This window comes from Bubalus kerabau, chromosome 15 (assembly GCF_029407905.1).
Source record: "Bubalus kerabau isolate K-KA32 ecotype Philippines breed swamp buffalo chromosome 15, PCC_UOA_SB_1v2, whole genome shotgun sequence".
NCBI classification, from domain to species: Eukaryota; Metazoa; Chordata; class Mammalia; order Artiodactyla; family Bovidae; genus Bubalus; species Bubalus kerabau.
Window position 1 is genome coordinate 8,140,022 of NC_073638.1, and position 26,597 is coordinate 8,166,618.

Sequence of the window (26,597 nt, forward strand, 5' to 3'; positions counted from 1 at the left end):
AAATTCAGATGCTTCCTGGCAATTTTCACATTTGGTAGTCAGGAACTTTTTCTTTTTTCTTTTCCTGAACTAGACATGAACATGTTCTGTATTTCCAATGTAACAAAAGGTTTTAATTGATTTTTTAGAGGAAGTAGCCTGTGATTCTTCATAATTTTTAAATCTGTATAAGTTTTCTAAATATTTAATATTTAGAATTTTCTAAATATTTAAATCTGTATAAGTTTTCTAAATATTTAATATTTAGAATTTTCTAAATATTTAAATCTGTATAAGTTTTCTAAATATTTAATATTTAGAATTTTCTAAATATTTAATATTTAACACACTAATTCATAATCTTTGTTGTTGTCCAGTCGCTAAGTCATGTCCAACTCTTTTGTGACCCCACGAACTGTGGCCCACCAGGCTCCCCTGTCCATGGGATTACCTGGGCAAGAATACTGGAGCGGGTGGCCACTGCCTTCTCCAGGGGATCTTCCAGACCCAGGGATCAAACCTGTGTCTCCTGCATTGGTAGGCAGATTCTTTACCACTGAGCCACCAGGGAAGCCCTTCATAGTCTTAAGAAGGTTTCTAATTACGTCAATGTATATTATAAAGTTTTAATTCTAATTTGATACACATAAAATACAGGTGATGGCAACAGGAACAGACCAATAGAGAACCATTAAAATTGAAATGCTGGCATAACTCATTTGTAAAACACTCAAAGAATAGGTTATAATGTATAATGTTTTATAATGTATAATGTTTATAGAATTAGTATTCTATAAAATGATTTAGAAAATCCTTCATCTTTCATTTTCTTTCTTAGTTTACCCTGGTAATAAACTCTGATATTTCTCTGTTATTTTTCCCAAAAAACAAGCAACTATTACATTGTAAAGTAAAATACAGGATACCTTAGATCACTGATGATAGTCATTTTATCAGAGATCCATAGTTAACAACAAATGGTGCTTACTAGACACTAACCTATTCCTAATGCTTGAAACAGACTTCTGTTTGTATATGCAACTGCTTCGAATTAAAAAATGTAAACATAATATAAAATGCTTCCAGTTTTACTGTCTTCTTCTTTGAGTTGTCCATAGAAGTAAGTATCAAGTTCCCTAAATATTTCACAATATTTCTAACCACTTAACTGTGGGGAAAAAAAAAAAAAGTAAATCTCAGATAGCTTTCCAAGCATCTCAAGGACCACAGGGAAGGCAGTGATCCTGAACAAACAAGGTAGAAGTAAAAATAGCAACATGCACAGTAATGCTCAGAACCAACACATGTATGCTGAAATGAATTCGAGGAATAAACTCATGTATGAAAATCTTCTGCAGCAGAGTAGCCAGTACAAAGGGTACAGGAAAAATGCATCTAGAAATAAAAACACCAAGTCTCAGAACCACCTTGTTATCTGGAGAAGATACAAAGTTAGCTAGGGCAATTTGCTCTGTGGAGATGGAGCTTTTGAATTACTCACAGATGCCCTATGTAGAAGCAAGAGACCTAGAAAATTTTCATTAGAGTTTCTCCCTCCATCAGGTTAACCCTAAGTAACTGGATTTGCTACGGAGATTTCATTATAAGGAAACAGGTTTGATTCTCACTGAAGAAGGCTGACCACTGAAGAATAAAAGGAATCTGAACTGTACAACAGATTTCACTCTCCAGATCTCTGGATGCTGGTTTTAACAATGATGCTCCTTAGCAAGGTTCCACTGTATTTTATCAGTTCTTATTTATATATGGTATTTGTGAACTGTGTGAAAATTTTTAAAATTTATATACTGACCTAAAAATTTAGCATAAGAATCTTTTGTAAAAATATATATCATGGGGAATCTTAAAATATTTTTTAAGTATCAGTCTTCAGGCATCAACATAAGAATAATTAGGCGGAAAAATAATGATAATCTCAACTACAATCTATTATCATCAAATTATAAGAGCATATCTTCTTATCTGAGCAAACAGGAGCCACTTAATGAAGTTTACAATAATCTATATATGTATGTAAACACACAGAGACATTCAATACATAATGTTCCAATGTATGTGTGTGTGCTCAGTCATGTCCAACTCTTTGTGACTCCATGGACTGCAGCCCACCAGGTCCTCTGTGCAAGGAATTTTCCAGGGAAGAATACTGGAGTGGGTTGCCATTTCCTCCTCCAGGGGATCTTCCCAGCCCAAGGATCGAACCCATGTCTCTTGCGTCTCCTGCATTGGCAGGACTCTACCTCCAGCACTGCCTGGGAAGCCCCTAATATAGAAAGATGTAATATATATAAATTGACTTGTTCAGCAAAATGGTTTTTGGGTTACATTCCTACCCAGAATTCTAAGTCTATGTGAAGCTCAGCTTTCCCAATGACTGTCAGATTCTGATATATACATAAAAACACGGCACATTTAGAATTTTCAAAGTACACAGAGACACTGAATGGTACCACCTGTACAGAAATGACTACTGATTCATTGTCTCCAAAGAAAGTGGTCTGATTTGTTTCTCTAGTGGTGGCAATGGGGTCAATTAGGGCTGATAGTAACCTTACAAAATGCTGTAAAGGATTGTGAAAACACAATAAATTATATATTAAAAAAAAAAAAGGTTTACATTCCATGATGGAGGCAGGTTACTGAATCAGGTAACAGAAGCCCGGGATCTGAGTCCCAGGCAGAGCACAGTAACCTTGGGGTTACTGGCAACAGCACTCGATCCTTCTGGGTCTCAGTCATCTGAACAATGGTGATAGTTCCGACTCTGTAAGACTGTTATCAGTGATAAGCAATAGTGCTCCAGAGAGTGTACAGTGTTATTAATTACAAGTAATGTACATTAAAGAGCCTCTTGCTTGGTAGCCCCATGAATCACTCTATGTAAATATTTAGCAATGACCTTGCATTTGTCTCTGTCCATAAAACAAAGTAAGACAAATTAACCTACATGAACAGTATTTTTACTGCAATACTTTGATTAATGCCGACACAAAGTATTACTACTAATGATAAAATATGAACAATTAACATTGTACTATTTTTCTGAGGGTGAAACCAAGGCTTTAGAAAGTAATTATCCAAGTTCACATTTCCAATGTATTAAATGCCAGGTTTTGATCTCAAATTTGTATGATTCTACAGAACTGGCTGTTAAACAATTAAAAGATAGTAATCTTGCTCTCTAAACAAGCTAACCAGACAACGTTTCCTTTTACCAGTGTAGAGAAAAGGGATTTGTGTTTCTTCAGCCTCAAACATGTGGTGGTGCTACTGAAGTACTCTGCAGGCTTGATCTCATCTCCGGCTAAAATCGAACTCTACGCCTTTCTAGTTATGTGACCTCTGCCCATCTGCTGAACCTTTCGGCACCTCATTTTCTTTATCTATCAATTTTAGCAGTTTTCTTATCTGTCGGTTGTGAGGCTTAAATGAGTTTCACCTGCTGGCTCAGCGGTAAACAATCTGCCAGCAATGCAGAAGACTGCCTATAATGCAGGAGACGTGGGTTTGATCCCTAGTTGGGGAAGACCCCCTAGAGAATGAAATGGCAATCCAGTCCAGTATTCTTGCCCAGGAAATGCCATGGACAGAGAAGCCTGGCAGGCTACAGTCCATTGGGTCACAAGAGTTGGGCACAACTTAGCAACTAAAGCACCGGCACTACCACCACCGCTACATGGAACATGCTTAGGGCAGTACTTGGTTAACTATTACAAAGAGTAATATTGTTTAGAAACATGACCAAATAACAAAATCAGTTATTCTGTCACTCTATATAACAGAATCTACTGATAGAAGGTACAGTAAAGGGAATTGCAAGTAATTTCAAATCAACTATCAAATGGTTTCTAGTTTGCCAAGAAACTCAGTCCCAATACAGTCATTGCCAGAGAATATCTAAGAGAGAGACTCAACTCAGTGGCCAGAAGCAGACATGAAAATCCTGACCATTCCCTGAAGGACCTGTTCAAAACAGGAGGAAAGTAAGATGATCTAAGTCCGTTGAGCACAAGCTCAGTTGCTTCAGAAGTGTCTTGACTTTTTGTGACCCCATGGACTGCAGCACTCCAGGCTTCCCTGTCCTTCACCATCTCCTGGAGCTTGTTCAAACTCATGTCCATTCAGTCGGTGATGCCATCCAACCATTCATCTTCTGTCGTTCTCTTCTCCTCCTGCCTTCAATCTTTCCCAGCATCAGGGTCTTTTCTAATGAGTTGGCTTCTTGCATCAGGTGGCCAAAGTAGTGGAGCTTCAGCTTCAGCATCAGCCCTTCCAATGAATATTCAGGACTGATTTCCTTTAGGATTGACTTGTTTGATCTCCTTGCAATCCAAGGGACTCTCAAGTCTTCTCCAACACCACAGTTTAAAAGCATCAGTTCTTCAATATTCAGCCATCTTTATGGTCCAAGTCTCACATCTATACATGACTACAGGAAAAACCATAGATTTGACTAGATGCACCTATGTCGGAAAGTAATGTCTCTGCTTTTTAATACGCTGTCTAGGTTGGTCATAGCTTTTCTTCCAAGGAGTAAGCATCTGTTAATTTCATGGCTGCAGTCACCATCTGCAGTGATTTTGGAGACCAAGATAATCAAGTCTCTCAATATTTCCATTGTTTCCCCATCTATTCGCCATGAAGTGACAAGATCGGATGCCATGATATTAGTTTTTGGAATGCAGAATGTTAAGCTAGCTTTTTCATTCTCCTCTTTCACTTTCATCAAGTGGCTCTCTAGTTCCTCTTCACCTTCTGCACCTCACCACTTTTAGGGTGGTGTCATCTGCATATCTGAGGTTATTTCTGTTTCTCCCAGAAATCTTGATTCCAGCTTGTGCTTCATTCAGCCTGGCATTTTGCATGATGTACTCTGCATGTAAGTTAAATAAGCAGGGTGACAATATACAGACTTGACGTACTGCTTTCTCAATTTGGAACCATTCTGTTGTACCATGTCTGGTTCTACTGTTGCTTCTTGATCTGCCTATAGGTTTCTCAGGAGGCAGGTAAGGTGGTCTGGTATTCCCACATCTTTAAGAATTTTCCATAGTTTGTTGTGATCCACACAGTCAAAGGCTTTAGTGTAGTCAATGAAGCAGATGTTCTTCTGGAATTCTCTTGGTTTTTTCTATGATCCAACAGATGTTGGCAAATTCATCTCTAGTTCCTCTGCCTTTTTTTATTTTTTTTTTAATTTTATTTTATTTTTAAACTTTACATAATTGTATTAGTTTTGCCAAATATCAAAATGAATCCGCCACAGGTAAAATCCAGCTTGAATATCTGGAAGTTCTCGGTTCATGTACCGTTGAAGTCTAGCTTGGAAATTTTTGAGAATTACTTTGCTAATGTATGAGATGACTGCAATTTTGTGGTAGTTTGAACATTCTTTGGTTGAACATTCTTTAGCATAGTCTTTCTTTGCTATTTGATGCTTCTGAACTGTGGTGTTGGAGAAGACTCTTAAGAGTCCCTTGGACTGCAAGGAGATCAAACCAGTCAATTCTAAAGGAAATTAGTCTGGAATATTCATTGGTAGGACTGATGCTGAAGCTGAAGCTCCACTACTTTGGCCACCTGATGCCAAGAACTGACTCCCTGGAAAAGACCCAGATTCTGGGAAAGATTGAAGGCAGGAGGAGAAGGGGATGACAGAGGATGAGATGGTTGGATGGCATCACCGACTCAATGGACATGAGTTTGAGCAGGCTCTGGGAGTTGGTGATTGACAGGGAAGCCTGGTTTGCTGCAGTCCATGGCATTGCAAAGAGTCGGACATGACTGAGCAACTGAACTGAACTGAACTTCTTTGGGATTGGAATGAAAACCGACCTTTCCCAGTCCTGTGACCACTGCTGAGGTTTCCAAATTTGCTGGCATATTCAGTGCAGCTCTTTCACAGCATCATCTTTCACGATTTGAAATAGCTCTGCTGGAATTTGATCACCTCCACTAGCTTTTGTTAGTAGTGATGCTTCCTAAGGCCCATTTGACTTCACATTTCAAGAATGTCTGGCTCTAGGTGAGTGATCACACCGTCATGATTATCTGGGTCATGAAGATCTTTTTTATATAGTTCTTCTGTGTATTCTTGCCACCTCTTCTTAATATCTTCTGCTTCTGTTAGGTCCATACCATTTCTGTCCTTTATCAAGCCCATCTTTGCATGAAATGTTCCCTTGGTATCTCTAATTTTCTTGAAGAGATCTCTAGTCTTTCCCATTCTATTGCTTTCCTCTATTTCTTTGCACTGATCACTGAGGCAGGTTTTCTTTACCTCTCCTTGCTCTTCTTTGGAACTGTGCATTCAGATGGGTATATCTTTCCTTTTCTCCTTTGCCTTTTGCTTCTCTTCTTTTCTCAGCTATTTGTAAGCTATTTGTAACCAAAATAATCCCATGGATCACAACGTTGTCTAACTCAATGAAACTATGAGCCACTATGCAAGGCCATCCAAGATGGACAGGTCATGTTGGAGAGTTCTGACGAAACATGGTCGACTAGAGAAGGGAATGGCAAACCATTTCAGGATTCTTGCCTTGAGAACTTCATAAAGAAGGGGCATTGGAAATATTAAGAAGCCAAGTGGGAAGTAGATTTAATTCCATAGTCTGATCCTATAAACAACTTCCTTTTGTTTTTTTAATTAATCTTTATTGGAGCACAGTTGGTTTACAATGTTGTGTTAGTTTCTGTTGTATAGCAAAGTGAATCAGTATATATCCATTCTTTTTAAGCTTCTTTTCCCACACAGGTCATTACAGAGTACTGAATAGAGTTTCCTATGCTATACAGTAGGGTCTTATTAGTTACCTGTTCTACGTATGTACTGTGCTTAATCGCACAGTCATGCTGGACTCTTTGCGACCCCAATGGACTACAGCCCGCTAGGCTCCTCTGTCCATGGGGATTCTCCAGGCAAGAATACTGGAGTGGGTTGCCATGCCCTCCTCCAGGGGATCTTCCCAACCCAGGGATTGAACCCAGGTCTCCCGTGTTGCAAGCGGATTCTTTACCATCTGCACCACCAGAGAAGTAGTGTGTCTGTGTCAATCCCAATTTCCCAATCCCCCACTGCCCCTCTGGCTTTCCCCTTTGGTAACCATAAGTTCGTCACCTAGCTGAGTTACTCATCTAATTTAAAGTTTGGATTCATAATGAGAACAATCCAAAAGATAATTGCGTGGAAGTCCAGTGCCCCCTGCAGTAGGAGAGTAGAGTCATAACCACTGGACCACTAGGGGATTCGCTTTTGGATTGTTCTTAACATGAGTTCAAGTACTTGGTATGCTTTAAATTAGATGAATAACTCAGCTTAGTGACAAATTCTTTTAAATTTGAAAGCATTTGTAATTCTTCTAGATTCCCTAAACCACTTGCATATTTGAGACAACAAATTAGGATGCAATCAGTTTCCACATGAAGGAAATCTTAAGGTTGTATAGTAATTAATTGTGACAGTTATCCACAGATATATTTTAGGCACCATATGCTAAAATTATTAACATGCCTTGTCATGTAATTAACAATGTTCAGAGGCAGAACCAATTCTTCTATGGACAAAACAAAGGGACAAGAATTATCCAATTCTACTAGTTTTCACTATGAAATTAATGTAAAGAAAACCAAGTTCTATTTTTACATTACTAACATTATATCATTTATTTTTGTTTTAAAACCATGGAAGAATGTTCACATGATTTCCAGTAAAGTCTAAGTGAAAATGAAAACCAGTTTTAAAAACATTTCCCATAAAATGAAAATGTACCTTTTAACTTTAACGGGTAGTATTCCTCATGTCTCTTTTATCTAATAAAACTAGCCCAAGTTAACTGCCTACTGTATGCTGGGGAATTTTTAAATCAAGGGAGATACATTAGTTAGGCTTGCTTCAAAGTGGTCATCTTTGGGCTTATTTGCAACATTTTTATCATTAAAATGTTTCACATTGAAACATTTATTTGCTAATGGTAGAGAAAAAAACAAAATTCACAAAAGAGTATTCTAAAGAGCAGCACGGAGGAATCAAAAGATCGATGGTCCAAGGGACTGAGCTCTGGTCCTTACTCTGCCCCCAACTACCTGCTCAGTCTGTTTATATGTGGAAAAATGAGCCAGACAGAGATTTCTCCCTACATGTGTCTTTGATTAGGAACTCAGGTATGAAATTCTACCAATATTTTGGAGTCAGTTTGTGCAGGAACATGTGTGCAGATGTGACTTACAATTCATTCTCTCCGGGGGCAAGGAGAACACTTCCAATGCAATGAAATATATCCATCAGTGTATACAAAAAATGTGAAAAAAAGTTATGTTCTACAATAATGCTACCCTAGGTACATTCATATCATGGGAATTCTAGCTAGATTAATTGTTCTGAATACCTACTTTCCACTCATTTCTAGAATTTAAATCAGCAGTGTATCAGGAGGCAAATTAAAGAAACCCAACATTCACTTCTATACTCGGACGTGTGTAGTAAATAGGTGAGCCCTGCAATACAATTCCATTCTGTGTACACCCTCAGAATAAGAACCTCTAAAATAAATACACACTTGGCAAGTGTTTATGGATAATTCTTCTAATCTTTAGCTGTTCACAAAGCAGGACCCATCTCCCCTGTCCTTCAGTTCAACAATCTCATCATTAATCTTTTCTAATGTCTCTCACAGATGCAGTGGTTTGTTTTGTTTGGTTTTATTTTTCTCAACAACTGTAAGTCACTCAGGGCCTCACTTTCCACAGCAAAGGATCAGGTGTCTCAAAGCTCCATAAAAACACACTTCACACAGGGAATGTCTGTGGTCCATGGATTCTGTCCACTTCATCTAAACAGGACCATCTGCCCATGAGGAAGGGCCAACTGGATGCAGCATTTTCCACCAGCACCAACTGTGCATGTCCTGCTGTAAGGACCCTCTCCTCTAGCTCCCTCACAGGCCTGAACTCACTTGTGCGAAACCTCCACTGTCAAGACTGTGAAAAGCAGCTGAGTATCATTTGTAGAATTAACTTTATTTACCAAGTAAAAAGATAACTAAGTACAACAGGAAGTAAAGTGATAGAAAGAAATCGCCATCTTCAAGATTTTTATTCCTACCAAGATGCTTCTGCAATACCAGAAAAAAAAAGATAATGACCTAAACAAATATTGCAGAAAACAATTCCTGCTTTCTATTCACTTTACTATACAAGGATTACTTAGAAGCCGAGAAACAATATACTACTAAGAGCTATCAGGCAATTAAAATACACAAAATCAATACCACCAGGAGGCCCATTACAATCGCATTTTTGCTCAAGATGTCATCTGGATTCGATCGTAAGTTTAACCTCCCAATGAGTAGGCAAGATTGTAGAAGGCTGTTGTGTGCTCCCAGCTGATCTGTTCAGCAACTGAGATACTTAAAAAACAAAATAAAATGAGTGTATTCGCTCATGCTACTACCCCTGTAGCAAACGTAAACAAATAAGAATTTATACAAATGTGAAATTTACTATTTTATATGATCTCCAAACTTGGAATATTCTGTGCTAGAAAAAGAATTCTTCACAAAGCTTTTTAATATTATAAAAACATCACTGATGAAATGAAAGTGAAGTCGCTCAGTCATGTCTGACTCTTTGCGACTCCATGGACTGTAGCCCACCAGGCTCCTCCGTCCATGGGATTTTCCAGGCAAGAATATTGGAGTGGGGTGCCATTGCCTTCTCCAGGGGATCTCCCTCCCCCAGGGATTGAACCCGGGTCTCCCGCATTGCAGGCAGACACTTTACCGTCTGAGCCACCAGGGAAGCCCACTGATGAAATGAAATATTGTAAACCAAGACCTTGAAGGAAAATGGCTTGATTTCATACCCAGGGTCTGACTTCCCAGCTCGGGGATCTGGTGCATGCAGGTGACCTCACCATTTTCCTCACTGTAAAGCAGATGTAACTAACACCTGCACTCACCTCCCAGGTTGCTTGTGAGGATTTAATCAGGTCACAGATTTAATAACTCAGTGAAAACCCCTGCAGTCTGGTTCTCAAGGAAGATCAGCTATTTTACTCTTGAAAAGGCTCTTGCTTGCTCTAAACCACCACATTCTTGTATTTTCTTCCTTCTTCTGCTTCTTCCTTCTTCTTCCTTCTCAGCCTCCTTCTCTGTCTTTGTTTCTTTCCAAACATCAAATGTTGAGAGTTCTCAGATCATCAAGAATTTAGGTCCTCTTCTTCCTCTCTTCTTTCCCTAAGGGCTCTAACCTACTCCCATGATTTTAATTACCATCTGGAGAATGATCCCAAACACATTTCTAATTCAGATCTGAACACATACCTGCCAAGTCACTGTCTCCACCTGGATGGTGTGGTGAGACCCTGGGTTCAGTCATCCTACCTCAAGGCCAAACTCCACATTTCTGCCATTCAAATGTAAACGCTGCCTACCTCAGTAACCGGCTGGAAAAAAATGCCCAGTTTTACAACACAGAATCCTGGGAGTTATCTGTGAAATGTCCTGTTGCTCACGTTTCAGTCTGTAACCCATTTCCTACTCTTTCCATTTTATGTCTGAAATATACTCTGCTGTCTCCATGGCTCCGTCCCCTTCTGAACCCACAGCCACTAGCGACTAACTCCCAAACTGGCTTCGCTCAAACAGTCCCCTCTCCTCCAGTCCAACTAGAGGGATGTTTTAAAGCGCAAGTATAATCACTCCTCTACCTACGTAGAATAAGAGTAAAACAGAATAAGGAGTAAACACTGAACCACTAATAAAGGTGTGCACATGTCCTCCATCCCCATGGTCCTCTATGTTCCAAACACGTTAAAACATTTTACTCTAAAATGCCAGGCTCTCTCTTTCTTCAAGGCCTTCATTCATATCCAGCCTGTTCCCTCTTCCCCTCCCTGTATCCCCATTCCCAGCTGTTTCTTTCCTATCATTCAGCTCTCAGTTTAACCAATACCTCCTCCAGAAGGCATTGCTTGGTTCTCTGGACAAGGTCAGTTCCATTAATTATATTCTCACAAGGCACCGTGCACTTCTGTTCCACAATCCTCAGTGCGTTTGTAAACACACAAACGATAATAAATGACACAAGTGCAGGGAGCTTGTCTGTCCTGTTTACAGTTGTATCCCTTAATCTTATGAACACTGTAAGTGGGCCAACAGAGATACTGATAGATGTTTGCTGAATTAATTAACACAGAATGGCTCTGGTTTCATTCTTGACTTGATAACGGCTCATAATTGGTGGGTAAGTGCACATAAAACTCTAATTCAAGGCAGACTGTGATAGCTTTTCACAAGAAATAAACATACAGATTACTTGATCCTCTAAGAAAAAAAAATCAATTCTGGAAAGGAACAGACGTATAAGCAAAGACCCATGTAAAGGAAGGCTTTTTTCTGGTGTGGAGATATGAAATAAGCCATGGAGAGCTAGCAAGACTTCAACAAGTTAAGGGTAGGAAATATTCCAGGGAGGGGAAAAATTTCAGACAGAAGGGAGAAGGATAGAAGGAGAAATATGTCTGCAGGAGAATGAAAACACTGCTCAAAGGAGAAAAGGGTTTGTCATTGATTGAATGGAAAACCAAAACAGAGAAAGGATGGGGGCATTATGACAGATGATGAATTCTGTTTTAGAAACTCAAATTTTAAGTCCTTACATGACATTGAGAATGTAGTTAAACATGGAACTAGGAAAGAAATTGCAAGTAAATTTCAGAAATTATTAGGCTCAGAGAAATTTTAATTGATCCATAAGGAATTAAACATTAATGCAGAGGCATGACAAAGATGTCTAAAGTTATCCACAAACACATATTTTTATTAAGAATAAAAAATAGAAAAAATAAAAGCGATTTTATAATTACTGCCTCAATTTTCAACATACATACCTAATTTTTATTTTATATAGGTGTTTGTAATACTTACCATATTTTTACAATGATTTTACCCTCTTTAAAACTGCTAATGTCCTACCACTGTTGGGATGGGAGAAACTCACTTATGCTGACTTTTTCTCTATTCAGTAGGAGAATAATATCTTTCTTCTGTTTAAAAGAATTCCAGTCTTTGTAATAGGCTCTGTGCAAAAATTTTAAATGACGTACAGAATTTTTAAAAGGTCATTCTAATTTCAAAACTGTTAACATCTGAAATTACATCTATTATCTTTAATTATCAAGAGAATATATGAAGAATAATAAAATGTAACACTTACTTTTGCTGCACCTATTTGTTCTTTGCGAAATTTCTCAAGTGGTGCAATTAATACATCATTAGCATTTTGAATCTGAAATTAAAAATACAAATACATTAAATTCTGTATAATTCATGCAAACAATATTGAAAAAAAGATAACTCCCTTATTCCACTTACTTAAATAAACAGTTTTTGTTCCCTTTTGCTTCTATAAATGAAATAAAAAATACCTCACACATGTCATATAGTCGCTTTCTACTTTATAATTAAATTTTCACAAATTATTTCACTTGATCCTAGCAATAATGTGACTAATGTGAAAACAAGTACACATAGTGAGATCTTAAATATTTAAATTTCATATTCTAAAATTTAACTACACATCAGACATTAAATTTTAAGATACCTTTAATTATACTGGTTTAATGTAGTCAGTTCAAGCATCATTTGAAAATTGAGCCATATAAAAGCTTTCCATCTTGCCGCTAGAATATTATAATTGTACAGCTGCAAAATAAAATCAGGCTTATTTTTTCCCTATTTTATTAGATTCCTTACACTTGGGCTTTGCCTGCATATTCTCATAATATTTCCAACCACACTAAAACAGTAACTGATTTTATTTCAATGAACGGCGTTTTAGTCCAAGACTCCAAATTGGGTTTCACTTAAACTTTCAAACAGATAAATCTTTAAATCAATCTGTACGAATACTGTGAGGGGGTTCAAGCTGGGTCAGGGGCAGTGACTGGCTACAGAAGACATATTTCTAAGGAAAGCAACATGCTGGAAGGAAATCTTGATCTTTTAAAAAAATCACTTTAATATGCATTAACATTAAACATAGGATCTTAAATATTTTCACAACAAAAGGAAATAATAATGTGGCAAGATGGAGGTATTAGCTAATGTCATGGTATTAATCATTTTGCAATACATAAATGCATCAAACCAACATATTGTACAATTTAAACTTATATAATGTCAATTATATACCAATAAAGTTGAGGGGGGGGAGGCAGCCCCAGTTAACAAAATTACCATTCATTCTACTGCTGTGATAATACTATGACCTATTACATAGTTAGCAAATGCTAAGATGAAGAGAAAAATCTATTTTTCTAATAAGTCACTATTTTAAAATAGGTTAAAGCATATACAGGAGCTCCTTATATTATTCTTTTAATTTCAAATAAGTTTGACATTATATCACAATTTTAAAATTTCAATAAATGGGTTTTACTTTCAATTATTTTCACTAAACTGGTTATTCTCTAGTCAAGCTTTATTTCTTAAATTCCATAATCTAACACACAAAGACAGTATTCACAAAAATAAAAACTAAATAATGCTTCCCATGATTCTGTCATTTTCCAATTTGTAGGAAAATGACATGACTTCTTGAGAAAAGTACCTAAAATCCTCCATTGTGAAAACATACAAAGTAGATCAATACTCAAAATCCTTCCCAAGACATTGACAGCCAGCACAGATACCTCTGCCATCCGTCACCTACCTTCCTTTTTGTGAGCTCAGACAGGCCTTCCTCAAGATACACTGGGCAGACATTTTACTACAGAGAGATGACTGGGAACAGCAGCAAAGTAGCTCACTTTTAATTCTCACTCTCTAAATCCTCTTTGCCCTAGTGAAACTCCAAATACATTGAAACACACACATATATATTTCTCCAGATGTTACAGAGGTAATAAATAATGGATTCTGCCTTTAAAGTTCACATAAGGAAAGACAGTGTCATGGACACTTTAGTGTAACTTGGAAAAATAGCAACAATAAAGGCCAACAGTTACCGAATGTTTGCTTTATGCTGGAAATCAGCATGACCTAATGTATTTACAGTTAATGATCTTAAACAAAGAGATATTTCTCAAGTGGTGAAAACTCAAACAATGAGGCTGAATAACAAGATATGCAGCACAACTCTTAAGTACATGTATTTAAAATCAAGAATGGCTGACTTCAACACAGTTCCATAGCTTATGAACTGCTATTTAAACATTCTGATCACCAGCTGTATCACCTAACAACTTGATTTTAAGGATGAAGATAATGAATGTAAAACACTTAGTTCAGTGCCTTATGTCCAGAAAGTACTCAAAATTTATAGTTTTTAATATCTTCAAATAAACATATATAACATATATCCGTCTGTAATGATATACCTGATACACTTCTATATCCGAATCTTCTATACTACCCTTTTGGTTGAAGTATATCTATGTGCACATTATGAGAAGGTATTTTCTATGAATGTCACAAAAGACAGATGGCCTAGACATTCCCACATTCAATCACTAGGTGCTTACATATGTGCCAAGCACACTACTGAGCTATGTGGGGAAGAGAAAAAAACTAAGGTATGGACTATACCTTCTAGACAGTTGATGACTACTTGTGAAAAGGAGGAAAAAAAAATTCATTCAACAAGTATTTAATGTCATAAAGTCCTGCCAAAATTTTCGGAAAATTTGAGACAAAACTGATCACAGTACATTGAGAATAGTTACATGATTAACTATGCAGAATTCATCACAAACACATCAGAATTTTGACAAAAGAAAAGATCCATGAGAACTAAATAAGTCAAGGTAGTATTTGGATAGTGAATAGGAAGTATTGGATAGAGGTGAACAGGAAGTGGATATGAACTGGATACACCAAAGAGAAAAAATATCCTAGGAACAGGCATCACCATAAAAAAGGCAAGAGATAGAATTAAGCAAATATGAGGCGGGGGTGGGGGGTGGGGGGTACAGCACAGGGTTAAATAGAAGCATTTACTACCCGTTCGTTAACAGTCCATCCTGACTGTGAGTGCACCAACCAAGTTACAGGCCTTCAGTTACCTTTTTAAAAATGGAAATGGCACAGTGAATATAAAGTATGTTGAAAACTTTTGGCACAGAGCAGGTTCCATGTGTTATTAGCTATTAACATTATCTAACTGGAGAAAAGTGTGTAATTACTATTAGGAAATTCAACTGCAATAAGGAAAGAATACCCATAATCTAAGCAAAGTAACCTGGATATGGAATCACTGCTGGTTTCTAAAAAGAGGATTAACGTAAAAACTTGTTCTAGGAAGTAATATGCAGGATACTTTGAGAATGAAGAGATAAGGACAAGATATGCCAGGTAAATGGCTGGGAGAAGAACACAAGTTTGAAGAGACAACTAGGTCAGAGGCCTGTGGTGTTGACAGATGGGTAGCAGGGAACTGCAAAGGCAGAGGAATCAAAGGTGACATTAAGTTTTCAGCCTCAGGCACTGGAACTCTATCAGAACTTTAAGAACTAGGGTAAATGAGGCAGGGAGTATGTCTGGTAGAGAAAGAATAATGACAATGAATTTCACTTTGGACCTATTACTTTTGATTCCATGAAAGATTTACGGATATATCAGAGTATCCCACTTCAAAACATGGAACTAGTCAATACGAATGAAATGTTTTTTAATTGGGAAAGACCAGACAAAAGAGTGGATGGCGGATCCATGTGCTAAGACGCTAGCACTCACACTCATACCCAATAGTTCAAATCTCCGCCACAACTATTCTCTGGCTGTTACGTAAATATGGCCTGGGAATAAAACAAAACGTGAGAATATAAACTTGAGCCAAATGTGATAATTAACAACCATCCAGTGGGCAAGTATTACTTCCTATCTCTGCTGCTGCTGCTGCTGCTGCTAAGTCGCTTCAGTCGTGTCCGACTCTGTGCGACCCCATAGACGGCAGCCCACCAGGCTCCCCTGTCCCTGGGATTCTCCAGGCAAGAATACTGGAGTGGGTTGCCATTTCCTTCTCCAATGCATGCAGGTGAAAAGTGAAAGCGAAATCGCTCAGTTGTGTCCGACTCTTAGCGACCCCATGGACTGCAGCCTACCAGGCTCCTCTGCCCATGGGATTTTCCAGGCAAGAGTACTGGAGTGGGTTGCCATTGCCTTCTCCGTCCTATCTATAGTTCGTCCATATTTCTTCATCTCTTTCTTTTGTTTTGGATTTGCTCAATTTCCTTCTTTCTTCCCCCTGCTCTCATTCTATTAATGTGAAACTTAGGGAATAAAAATATAAGTTCCAGAGGTACTAAACAGAAAAAAAAAAAAAAGAAGGGAAAGGAAAACATCCAAAGGAGTGATAAGAGATAACAAGAGATATGATTTGTTGAGTGTTTAATGTGTGCCAAGTACTATGCTAAGCCCTTCACAATATCTAGATTAAAGTTGATTTCATATGAATAATGAAGTTCAAAACCTAACAATCATCTGGAATATATTAAGAATGTGAATGCTGAAGTTAGACCCTGTTCCACTTTGAATCTCAGCACCTAACCTGCTAAGACACAATGCCTTCATCTCTGTATCTCTTAAGAATTTCATAAAAATCAAAGGAAAAATACACATATTCAAAAATTGCAAGCATAGATTCGGCATATGGCAGGCTTTCAATAAATGTTTGTTTCATCACAGAATTCACAATGTCAACTATTGAGTTCAGAGCCATCCTCAGCAGTCTGAGAACTTCCAAGATGATTTAAAAGGTAGTTATTCAAAAGGGAGAAATTGAAATCCAAATAAATTTAACAGAAACTTTTTCAGAGTACCCATCTGCAGTGTTAGATAATAGGAACCTACATTTTTCCATAAACCATAATAACATATGTGTGGCTTTACATCTGACATATGATGCTTCTCTTGTATGCAGTCAATGGGCTGCTGTTCACAATATGTGAATCTAAATTCAAGAGATCAAAATGGGAACGCCAACACTCATAGGGCGCAAAGTGGATTTACAACCCAACTGTCTGCTCCTGACTCTCAGCTTTGAACACCCCCCACGGGACGAATGCCTTTTATCCCAGCACACTGGTCGATCACATGGATGAAATTCTCCAATTCTGACGTAATCCAAGTGTGAAGTAAAGAAGGTATTTAAAATTTAGGTAGGTTTAAAAGGGTTACTGTTACAACTGAATAATACTGGAAAATAACATACAAAATGTTAAGAAACCATAATTAAAAATCTGAATCTGGGGTACAACACTGGTGACTGTCTCAAGATTTAAAAAGCAATCTAGAGAAATGAAATTCTGGCTCACATGGAACTCTTTCTCCTCAAATTTACGCAGACTCCTTCCAAAAGGTAATAGTAGAGGATGGGGCGGGGGATAGGGTATGGAACCAAGTCACAGAGTTCAGGAGATTCAAACTTCCATAATATTTCTGGAATGTGTTACTTTGTATGACCTCATTAAGAGGCATTAGGAAAAATACAAATGCAATTTTAATGCTCTCCCTAGATATTGATAAGATAAATTTTTAAAAAGTTCGTATTTCAGTAATTAAGGGTTAACTATTTTATAATTTTTAACCATTATCTAAACCTTGGTTTTAAAAAACTTATTTTTGTAAGTACTGGTCCATTTTCAAATTCAAAAATAATCACAGCTATTTCACTTATTTTCTGCATCAGAGCAGCAAATCTAATATTGGGTAATAAGACATTACAATACTGCATTTACTGAGTAGACACACTTTGACTGTGGGTGTATTACATTAAACCAGGCAATTCAGCTTCCTGTTGCTTTTCTTTTGCTATTTCAAGTGATTCTAATAAACAGCCACAAGGGAGTGCTCATAAATCACTCAAAAGTAATGGCTAAAAATGTTTTTATGTGGTTAGAAGAATCATTATCTAAACATGTTTGGGTTTTTTTCTCTCCAAGTACACATGAATTATAATTTTCTACAGACCATGAATTTTCAAGAGCTATCCTATAGGAATTTTCAATGCTTGTTTTCCACTGCAGAGACCCTTACCATAACTTGTCTGTCCAAGGAAGTGAGTAGTGATGGAATAAAACAAATCTGAAAAGTAATTCTTCTTACACTTTTACTTTCTCTTCCCCTTTGATGTCTTGGTTAAACTTGACTGTTGTTGGTACCAGTCACAGCTCATCACAAATCAATGATTACAGTATCCCACCAGGATGTAAGATAATTCTCTACCTCTAAAAGCTCTAAAAGACTCCAGGTTTTGAAGAGATTGGGGCTTCCCTGGTGGCTCAGATGGTAAAGAATCAGCCTCCCATGCAGGAGACCTGGGTTCAGTCCCTGGGTTGGGAAGATCCCCTGGAGAAGGAAATGGCAATCCACTCCAGTATTCTTACCTAGAGAATTCCATGGACAGAGGAGCATGGCAGGCTATGGGCCATGGAGTCGCAAAGAGTGGGACGCAACTGAACGACTAATACTTTTGAAGAGATCTAATGATTTTCTGCTATCAAAGCAACTGTTTGAGAAGGCTACAAAGAACAAGCTATTTATAGAAATAAAGCATGGATGATGTAGCCCACTGCAAAAACAATTTCCTGTTGAGATGGCTATTATAATCAATCCACACAAAGTGAAAATATCACAAAGGCACGTATATTGAGTAGACTGAACACAATCAATGTGGAAGACACCTATAAACAGGCTGAGGTAAGACTGACTCATTGTCTCATGGGTATTTATAACTGGGGAAGTCAGATCAGAGTCCTTGGGATTACAAGCAAGTATCTCTTCGCTGCTTGTCCCAACCCCTTATCCTATTCCCGCCTGCCCTTTTGGATAAAGCTATGGCAGGTGGTCTTGGGATAGCCTGAGTTTCACTCCTAGATACTGGTAAAGTTAGCTCTCCACAACCTCAAAAGAGGCATTCATCTAAGTCAGTAAACCCACAGTTTTTCTAATTGTCATGTGCATACATGCTCAGACAAGCTGTGTGACCCCACGGACTGTAGCCCACCAGGCTCCTCTGTCCATGGGATTTTTCTGCGCAAGCATACTGGAGCGGGTTGTCATTTCCTTCTCCAGGGGATCTTCCAGACCCAGGGATCGAACCCACATCTCCTGTGTCTCCTGCATTGGTAGGCAGGTTCTTTACCAAGTAAACTAGAACTCAAAACCCAAATCTCACAGAAAGAGCGGAGGACAGACATATGAACAAGACCTTCATATAATAAGTAATATGAAGTAAAAACTAAATGCATTTTACTTTCTATCCTTTAATGTGAATAACAACATACTCTGAAAAATCATGCCTTCATCTTTTAAAAACATGCAAGGTTATCTGGCCACCACCATAATCCATTAAATTTCTACTTGACTGTCACTTATTACTTCAATATTGGATGTTTTGATTCTACTTATTAAGTCAGTGTTCTATGATGAATCCTACTTCATTGGACTTCATCTATTTAGATCCAACACACTTATATTTAATATTAGTTTCACCTTTACTTCTACCAGTAATAATACTTTAGGAATATATTTAGAAAAAGAAATTTAAGTTTTTGGAGAATGCTGCTATAGGAATCCCATTTTTTACTTCAGAGGATAAGTAGACATATACTCTCTAGGAAAGTGCATGGGTTTGTATTTAATTCTTGAATTATCCCATGAAAACTGTGTGATTTTGGTCAAATTATTCAAACACTCCATGTCTGTTTCCTTTATGTAAAGATGAAAATATGCCTTTATCTCATAGCCTGTTTACAAAAATTTTTACATTTTATATATAATGATCATAAGAGTCTATTAATACAAAGTTGTACTTGCTTCTTAACTAAATTCATCTTTTGAGTAGGTCAACTGTAAAACAATAATATTTTTTTAAAATGACTTAGGAATTTGCTACTGCAGTTTCATATATTAATAAAAGAGTGAAATCTCACTGCAGGTATTGGATGCCAAGACTTCTTAAACAGAACACAGTGGCTAGTAGGCTAAATGGGAACCAATCCTCTCTGCTTCTACAGCTTATGACTGTCCTGAATATAACTCAAAGTAAAGTTAGCTATTTTTTAATAAAAAACCATCTATACTCATAAGACGAGGGAGCAGAAAAGCATTCATCCAAGAAGAAATTGACCATTTTCATAGTATAGCTGAGAAAGTGGAAGAGAGGGGTAAATTGCAAAATTTCATAGAATTCACTGTGATCTAATAGTGTCATAACTCTAGGTTGTACCAAATGAAATTCTCTGAATATTGAGTTATTTGGACTAGAAAGGTAAGTTATTTTTCTTAGATTTTTTTGTTGCTCTTAAACTACTTTTGCTTTATTCTTTCTTATCCAGCAATCTCTAACGGTAGATTAAACCAAAGATACTTTTAAAGATTTCAAGCATTGTAGAAAAAATCTGTAAAGAGGTCTAACCATAATATATGCCCCCTCACAAACTTGGGTCTACTTATTGCCATCCTGATTACTACATTTATAACTATCATGTGAAAGTCACTCAGTCGTGTCTGACTCTTTGCAACTCCATGGACTATACAGTCCATGGGATTCTCCAGGCCAGAATACTGGAGTGGGTAGCCTTTCCCTTCTGCAGGGGATCTTCCTGACCCAGGACTCAAACTGGTGTCTCCTGCATTGCAGGCGGGTTCTTTACCAACTGAGCTATCAGGGAAGCCCATAATGGAGGCTTAAAGAAACAGCACAAAAGGTCAAACTATACTTCAACTATAAATAACAGATATATGAAGGATCCAATTAAAACTGACATCTTAAAAATTACTTAAAACAATTGCTCCAAACATCCTGCATATATGTTCATTGTAACAAATACCTTTCTTTTGATTTTGACCAAAAAGTATGCACTTAGGAAAACACTCCTATAGATTATATGGCTGCATTACCTCAAAGGCCATATAAGGAAAATGTTGACGTTAAACCTACCTTTGAGAACACAGTCTCCAAATAATGTAGGAAATACTGCCACCTCGGTTGTTACAAGGTATTAAATAACTGCTCTGCACTCCCCACTAGGTGAAAACATTATGCACAGAAACTGGTGGAGTTACTTCTGCAGTCCTCTACATTTAGCCATTCTCAGGAAACCCCATCGTCCCCTGAATTTGTGTACCTCTAGTGGCATTGGTTAAATTTCTATGATGCTCTCATGTTTCTCAACTCTATAGGAGATGACCAAAGATTTTCCTGTAACACAGCTTTCCCGTGTATATCAGTGTCCTCCTGCTGATGGAAACATACCTCTGCCCCTCTCCCCCACTTTAAAAATCAGAAACCCCGTATATCCTGAGCTAAGTGAATCATTGTCCCAAGTAAGACTTTTTTTTTTCCAGGTTTTATCCCAGAGTGTAGAGGAGTCAAAGTGGCTTCAAGTGAGGAGTCAGAGGGAAGGAGCCTCAACAAATTGATAATTTATGTAACTCCATGTTTATCACCTCCTCCCCTTTTAATGCTACTTCTTCTTGTTAATTTTCCTGTACCCTTCTAGGCCAGTTCAGTTCAATTCAGCCGCTCAGTCGTGTCTGACTCTTTGAGACCCCATGAATCGCAGCACGCCAGGCCTCCCTGTCCACCACAAACTCCGGAGTTCACTCAGACTCACGTCCATCGAGTCAGTGATGCCATCCAGCCATCTCATGCGCTGTCGTCCCCTTCTCCTCCTTCCCCCAATCCCTCCCAGCATCAGAGTCTTTTCCAGTGAGTCAACTCTTCGCATGAGGTGGCTAAAGTACTGGAGTTTCAGCTTTAGCATCATTCCTTCCAAAGAAATCCCAGGGCTGATCTCCTTCAGAATGGACTGGTTGGATCTCCTTGCAGTCCAAGGGACTCTCAAGAGTCTTCTCCAACACCACAGTTCAAAAGCATCTATTCTTCGGCGCTTAGCCTTCTTCACAGTCCAACTCTCACATCCATACATGACCACAGGAAAAATCATAGCCTTGACTAGACGAACCTTTGTTGGCAAAGTAATGTCTCTGCTTTTCAATATGCTATCTAGGTTGGTCATAACTTTTCTTCCAAGGAGTAAGCGTCTTTTAATTTCATGGCTGCAGTCACCATCTGCAGTGATTTTGGAGCCCCCCAAAATATAAAGTCTGACACTGTTTCCCCATCTACTTCCCATGAAGTGATGGGACCAGATGCCATGATCTTCGTTTTCTGAATGTTGAGCTTTAAGCCAACTTTTTCACTCTCCTCTTTCACTTTCATCAAGAGGCTCTTTAGTTCCTCTTCACTTTCTGCCATAAGGGTGGTGTCATCTGCATATCTGAGGTTATTAATATTTCTCCCAGCAACCTTGATTCCAGCTTGTGCTTCTTCCAGTCCAGCGTTTCTCATGATGTACTCTGCATATAAGTTGAATAAGCAGGATGACAATATACAGCCTTGATGTACTCCTTTTCCTATTTGGAACCAGTCTGTTGTTCCATGTCCAGTTCTAACTGTTGCTTCCTGACCTGCATACAAATTTCTCAAGAGGTAGGTCAGGTGGTCTGGTATTCCCATCTCTTTTAGAAAGAGATGGGAATACCCTTCTAGGTAGTCCCTACTAAAAACATCTTTAGAGAGAGAAATTAGAATCATGTGTTTTTTTTAAAGGTGCGCTTGTGAATTTAAGGAAAATTCCAATAGAAGTTTATAAAAATTTATAAAATAAATAAAAATTCATTAAACAAATTCACAGTTAATTTATGGCAGTTATATTTTAGTAGCTGGATCTTAATGTATTTAATCATAATTGCTCCGTATTTATGTAATGGGAGACTGTTAGAGCCTTAAGAAAGATTTAAGATATCCCAATGTATATGCAATTTCTTAAATTTCTTATTGCAGCCTTTGCAATAACAGGAGGGCTGGAAGAGAAGAGAAGGCCAGGACAGAGGACAGAGGGAGGAAGAAGTTTTTATCTGGACAGAGATTCATCTAAACAAAGCCGAGAATGACCTAGCTTGAACAAGGAGTGACTGAGCAAGCTTAGGAAGGTGGTTGGTGGCGGGCGAGTGCTGTGCTGGGCAGGGGCGCTGGGAAGGCTCACAGTGGCTCCTGGGGTCCATTATGAGGCATCTCTTCCCAGCCTACATTCAGCAACTTGGGCCAAATTCAGCTGAGGTAAAGATTTCTATACCTTGAAATAGGCCAGCATTACACATCAGGGTTTTATACACACGCACACACACAGTGCTCCCTAAGAGTTGGCAGTTTAGTTTTTACCACACCTCACTGTTTCAGAGTTAAACGTGTATTGGGAAGGCACTAATATTAAATCATAAACTACAGTAAAGAATGCTAACTATACAAGATTCCTTTTATCTAGTTATTAAAGCATCTCTTTAAAACATGTATCTGTGGGCTTAAAATAGTACCAACTTAGTATGTCTTTCTCAATACCTAAAAGTTTAAACTCATTTGTACTTCCTTACACTTAAACTTACTTTCACATGAAACAAGGATTTTGTATTTCCTGGCTACCATAGTAACAGGAAGTTTCTGTAGTGCCGATTTAATCGATTTTGAAGCTAAACCTGGACACTGCAGGCTGATCACAAGATGTTGGCTCTAAACACCTCGTGCTAGGAAGAACGACAGCATTCATGATGCAGGTTATTCATACATCTATCTTTCCGGCCCTGTAAAGGTAGAGATAATGTCTTATTGATTTTTGAATAGTCATTCCCTAGCAAAGTGCTTTTGCCATAGTGGAAATTCAACACACTACTGCTAAATTAATAAAGTTATTTACAGTAGCCATAATTGGTGAGTGAAGTGAAAGCGCTCAGTCGTGTCCAACTCTCTGCGACGCCATGGATTGTAGCCCACCAGGCTCCTCCCTCCATGGGATTCTCCAGGCAAGAGTACTGGAGTGGGTTGCCATTTCCTTCTCCAGGGGATCTTCCTGACCCAGGGATCGAACCCGGGTCTCCTGCATTCCAGGCAGACGCTTTAACCGCTGAGCCACCAGGGAAGCCCCTTAAGTTATTTACAGTAGCCATAATTGGTACCTGCAATGAATTTCTGTAACAAACACCGTTCCTGATAATATTACTGTGGACAACAACCTACCTATAGGAAACTAAGTATTTCTGAAAATAAGAAAAGTATTTTATAAAATATAATTTTGATATATGCTGTATAACATAGGTAGCAATCTATAACTATACGGGTAGCAATCTTAAACTAAGCTAATCAATATTATCTTTAGAAAAAAATTCAGTCACACACAAAAAAACAAATAACCATTAATTTACAATGACTTCTACTACATTCACACAAGTTCTTCACTTATAAATCAGTTTTGCAAAAACATAAAGCAATATTATGCTTCAAGTCAAAATGCCACAGAGGGAAAATTATCATTATACAAACTGCCATAGTGGGTTAAAATGAAAAGAGCAGTAACTCCTCGAAATAAGAAATGCAAACCACAATCCAAATTCTTCCTACTCCTCCATCCTTAAGGTTGGTTACACTGTTGTGATGAACTGAAAACGTGAGAAGCAAAATCACATGGATCTGTTAGATTTTAGCTGGAAACCAGAACAGGGCTTCGAGCAGGGGAGTCAGGCAACACAGGCTGCAAGCATGGAGGAGAAAAGCAGACAGATCAGAACCATCAGACAAAGGTTGGGAAAATGCATTCCACAGTACACACGCACAGCAGTTCGGCAACACTGCCTGTGGGCCAAGGGAGCTCTCCTTCAGGCCTCACGACAGCTCCCTAAAGAAAGTACTATTATTATTCCCATTTTGCAGTTAAGGATACTGAGATCCAGAGACACTAAGCAACTCACGTAAAGTCCCAGATAGCTGGTAGGTGGCAGGAGCACACCATGAACCCAAGTAGTCTAACGATATATACCACATTGCACAGTCTCAGACAATAAGAACACACTGCGTGACCAAAAGTAAGTCTTGCCCCCAAACAAAGTTATATGAAATATGAGTAAGGCTATCACTGAACAAAGGAAAACTTGAAAAAAGGGCTATAGCATTAGAGCGATGAGATGATTATTTTCCTATTTACTAATTTATAAATTCTGAAATGTAGATACATTATTTTCCCTATTCCAGATCTTTTTTGGAAAATGATACACACTTTCTATTGCATCCCCAAACAATTTCATTGTTGCGCTGATGTCATATTTAAGTGTGTGATAAAAGGTCAAGCTAAGTTGAATAATAAAGATTTTCTTGGCTCTTGAAATGCTAAGTTATGGGTTCAGGATGGGAAACACATGTACACCCATGGTGGATTCATGTCAGTGTATGGCAAAACCAATACAATATTGTAAAGTAATTAGCCTCCAATTAAAATAAATAAATTTATATTAAAAAAAGAAATGCTAAGTTATAATAATGTAATGGTGAGATAAGAATCAGCATAGACACAGGGAAGATTAGGAAGAGATTATTGCAACTATTAACTTAAAATCAGAGCATTACTCCCACATAATTCTACCCAACTAAAGTTTAGGAAATGAAAAAAAAGGAGTATTCATTCAGAAACATAACCACAATAGTACTGCCTTTTCCTAGTTCACTTTCCCTGGTACACTTACTTGGGATGTTTATGTCACATACTATCTTGGTATAAATAAATACAGGAAACATTGTAACTGGGACTTGTACATTTCAGAAAAAAAAAGGACCAGAAGCTCATACACACCCAGTATATCTTCCCTATAAACTACCACTGTAGCAACTGCTTGTATGTGAATATTTTAAGGATCTCTGGGGACTGGGGGAAGAGAAGATAATCTTTTGAAATAAATAATTCCTTAATTGAATAAACCAACAAACCGAATCACAGTGTTGTTAAAAATAAAACCGGAAAAAAAATGGCTTAAAAGAGAAACCTTCAGAGCTTTAATACAGAATTACAGAAGTCCATGAGTACCCAAAAGTTATCTAAGTCCTACAATTTAGCAAGCAAGAGATATGATTTATTTTGCAAACATTTTCTTTTAAACTTTCCCAGGCATCTGAGCACAGGCTCTTAGTCATAGCTAAGAATTACTTCTCAAATAAGTTCCATATGTTACAACTCTCGTTCCTGGTCTTTTCCAAAACCCAGATCTGGTCATAAACTATGAGCTAGTTTACCACACTGTACAGCTGTCAAAAACTTTTCTTACCCAATGAAGTAAAGAACCTCACTCAGCCTTTTCTGTGAGGTCTTATATCATGTGAAATATGAGGGATATGTCAATACTAGAGAAAGTCTTCTTTACAACACACGACAAACATAAAAAAAACAATACGCTTTTCCTTATCTGTGAAAAGGAAGCCCCAATAGAAAATACAATCATTTAATAAATCATTAACATCTGACCTCTTTGGGGTTTACCCTCAGGCTATGGCTTGAATTACATTCAGTTCATATAACTGGGTCAAAGGATGTTAAGATTCTTTTCCAGAAAATCAAGCTTGGAACTACTTCCCTTGCTGACAGCAGCAGACAGCCTGAGACATGTATCTCTCGTGTATCCTTTAAACCTCAGCCCAAGTGTCACCTCCTAGGTAAGCTTTCCCTAATATTCCCAAGTGTAAGGTGTTTTGTTTTATTGAAGTATAGTTGATTT

General features: G+C 37.9%; 1 protein-coding gene and 1 non-coding gene across 6 annotated transcripts in view; both read right to left on the reverse strand.

Annotated features, from left to right (window-relative positions):
- ARHGAP42 (Rho GTPase activating protein 42) overlaps positions 1–26,597 on the reverse strand; it is a 353,084-nt gene that overhangs the window by 138,318 nt on the left and 188,169 nt on the right. For 3 of the 5 annotated variants that reach the window (XM_055547592.1, XM_055547593.1, XM_055547594.1), the window contains one exon: positions 12,217–12,288. In XM_055547592.1, the coding sequence (XP_055403567.1) occupies positions 12,217–12,288 (72 nt within the window). Of the gene's footprint in view, positions 1–9,862; positions 9,932–11,927; positions 11,950–12,216; positions 12,289–26,597 lie in introns of those variants that run through there. The other 2 variants (XM_055547598.1, XM_055547596.1) reach the window with 2 other exon arrangements.
- TRNAS-GGA (transfer RNA serine (anticodon GGA)) lies at positions 23,908–23,980 on the reverse strand. Its single transcript has one exon. It is a non-coding gene; the product is annotated as a tRNA-Ser (tRNA).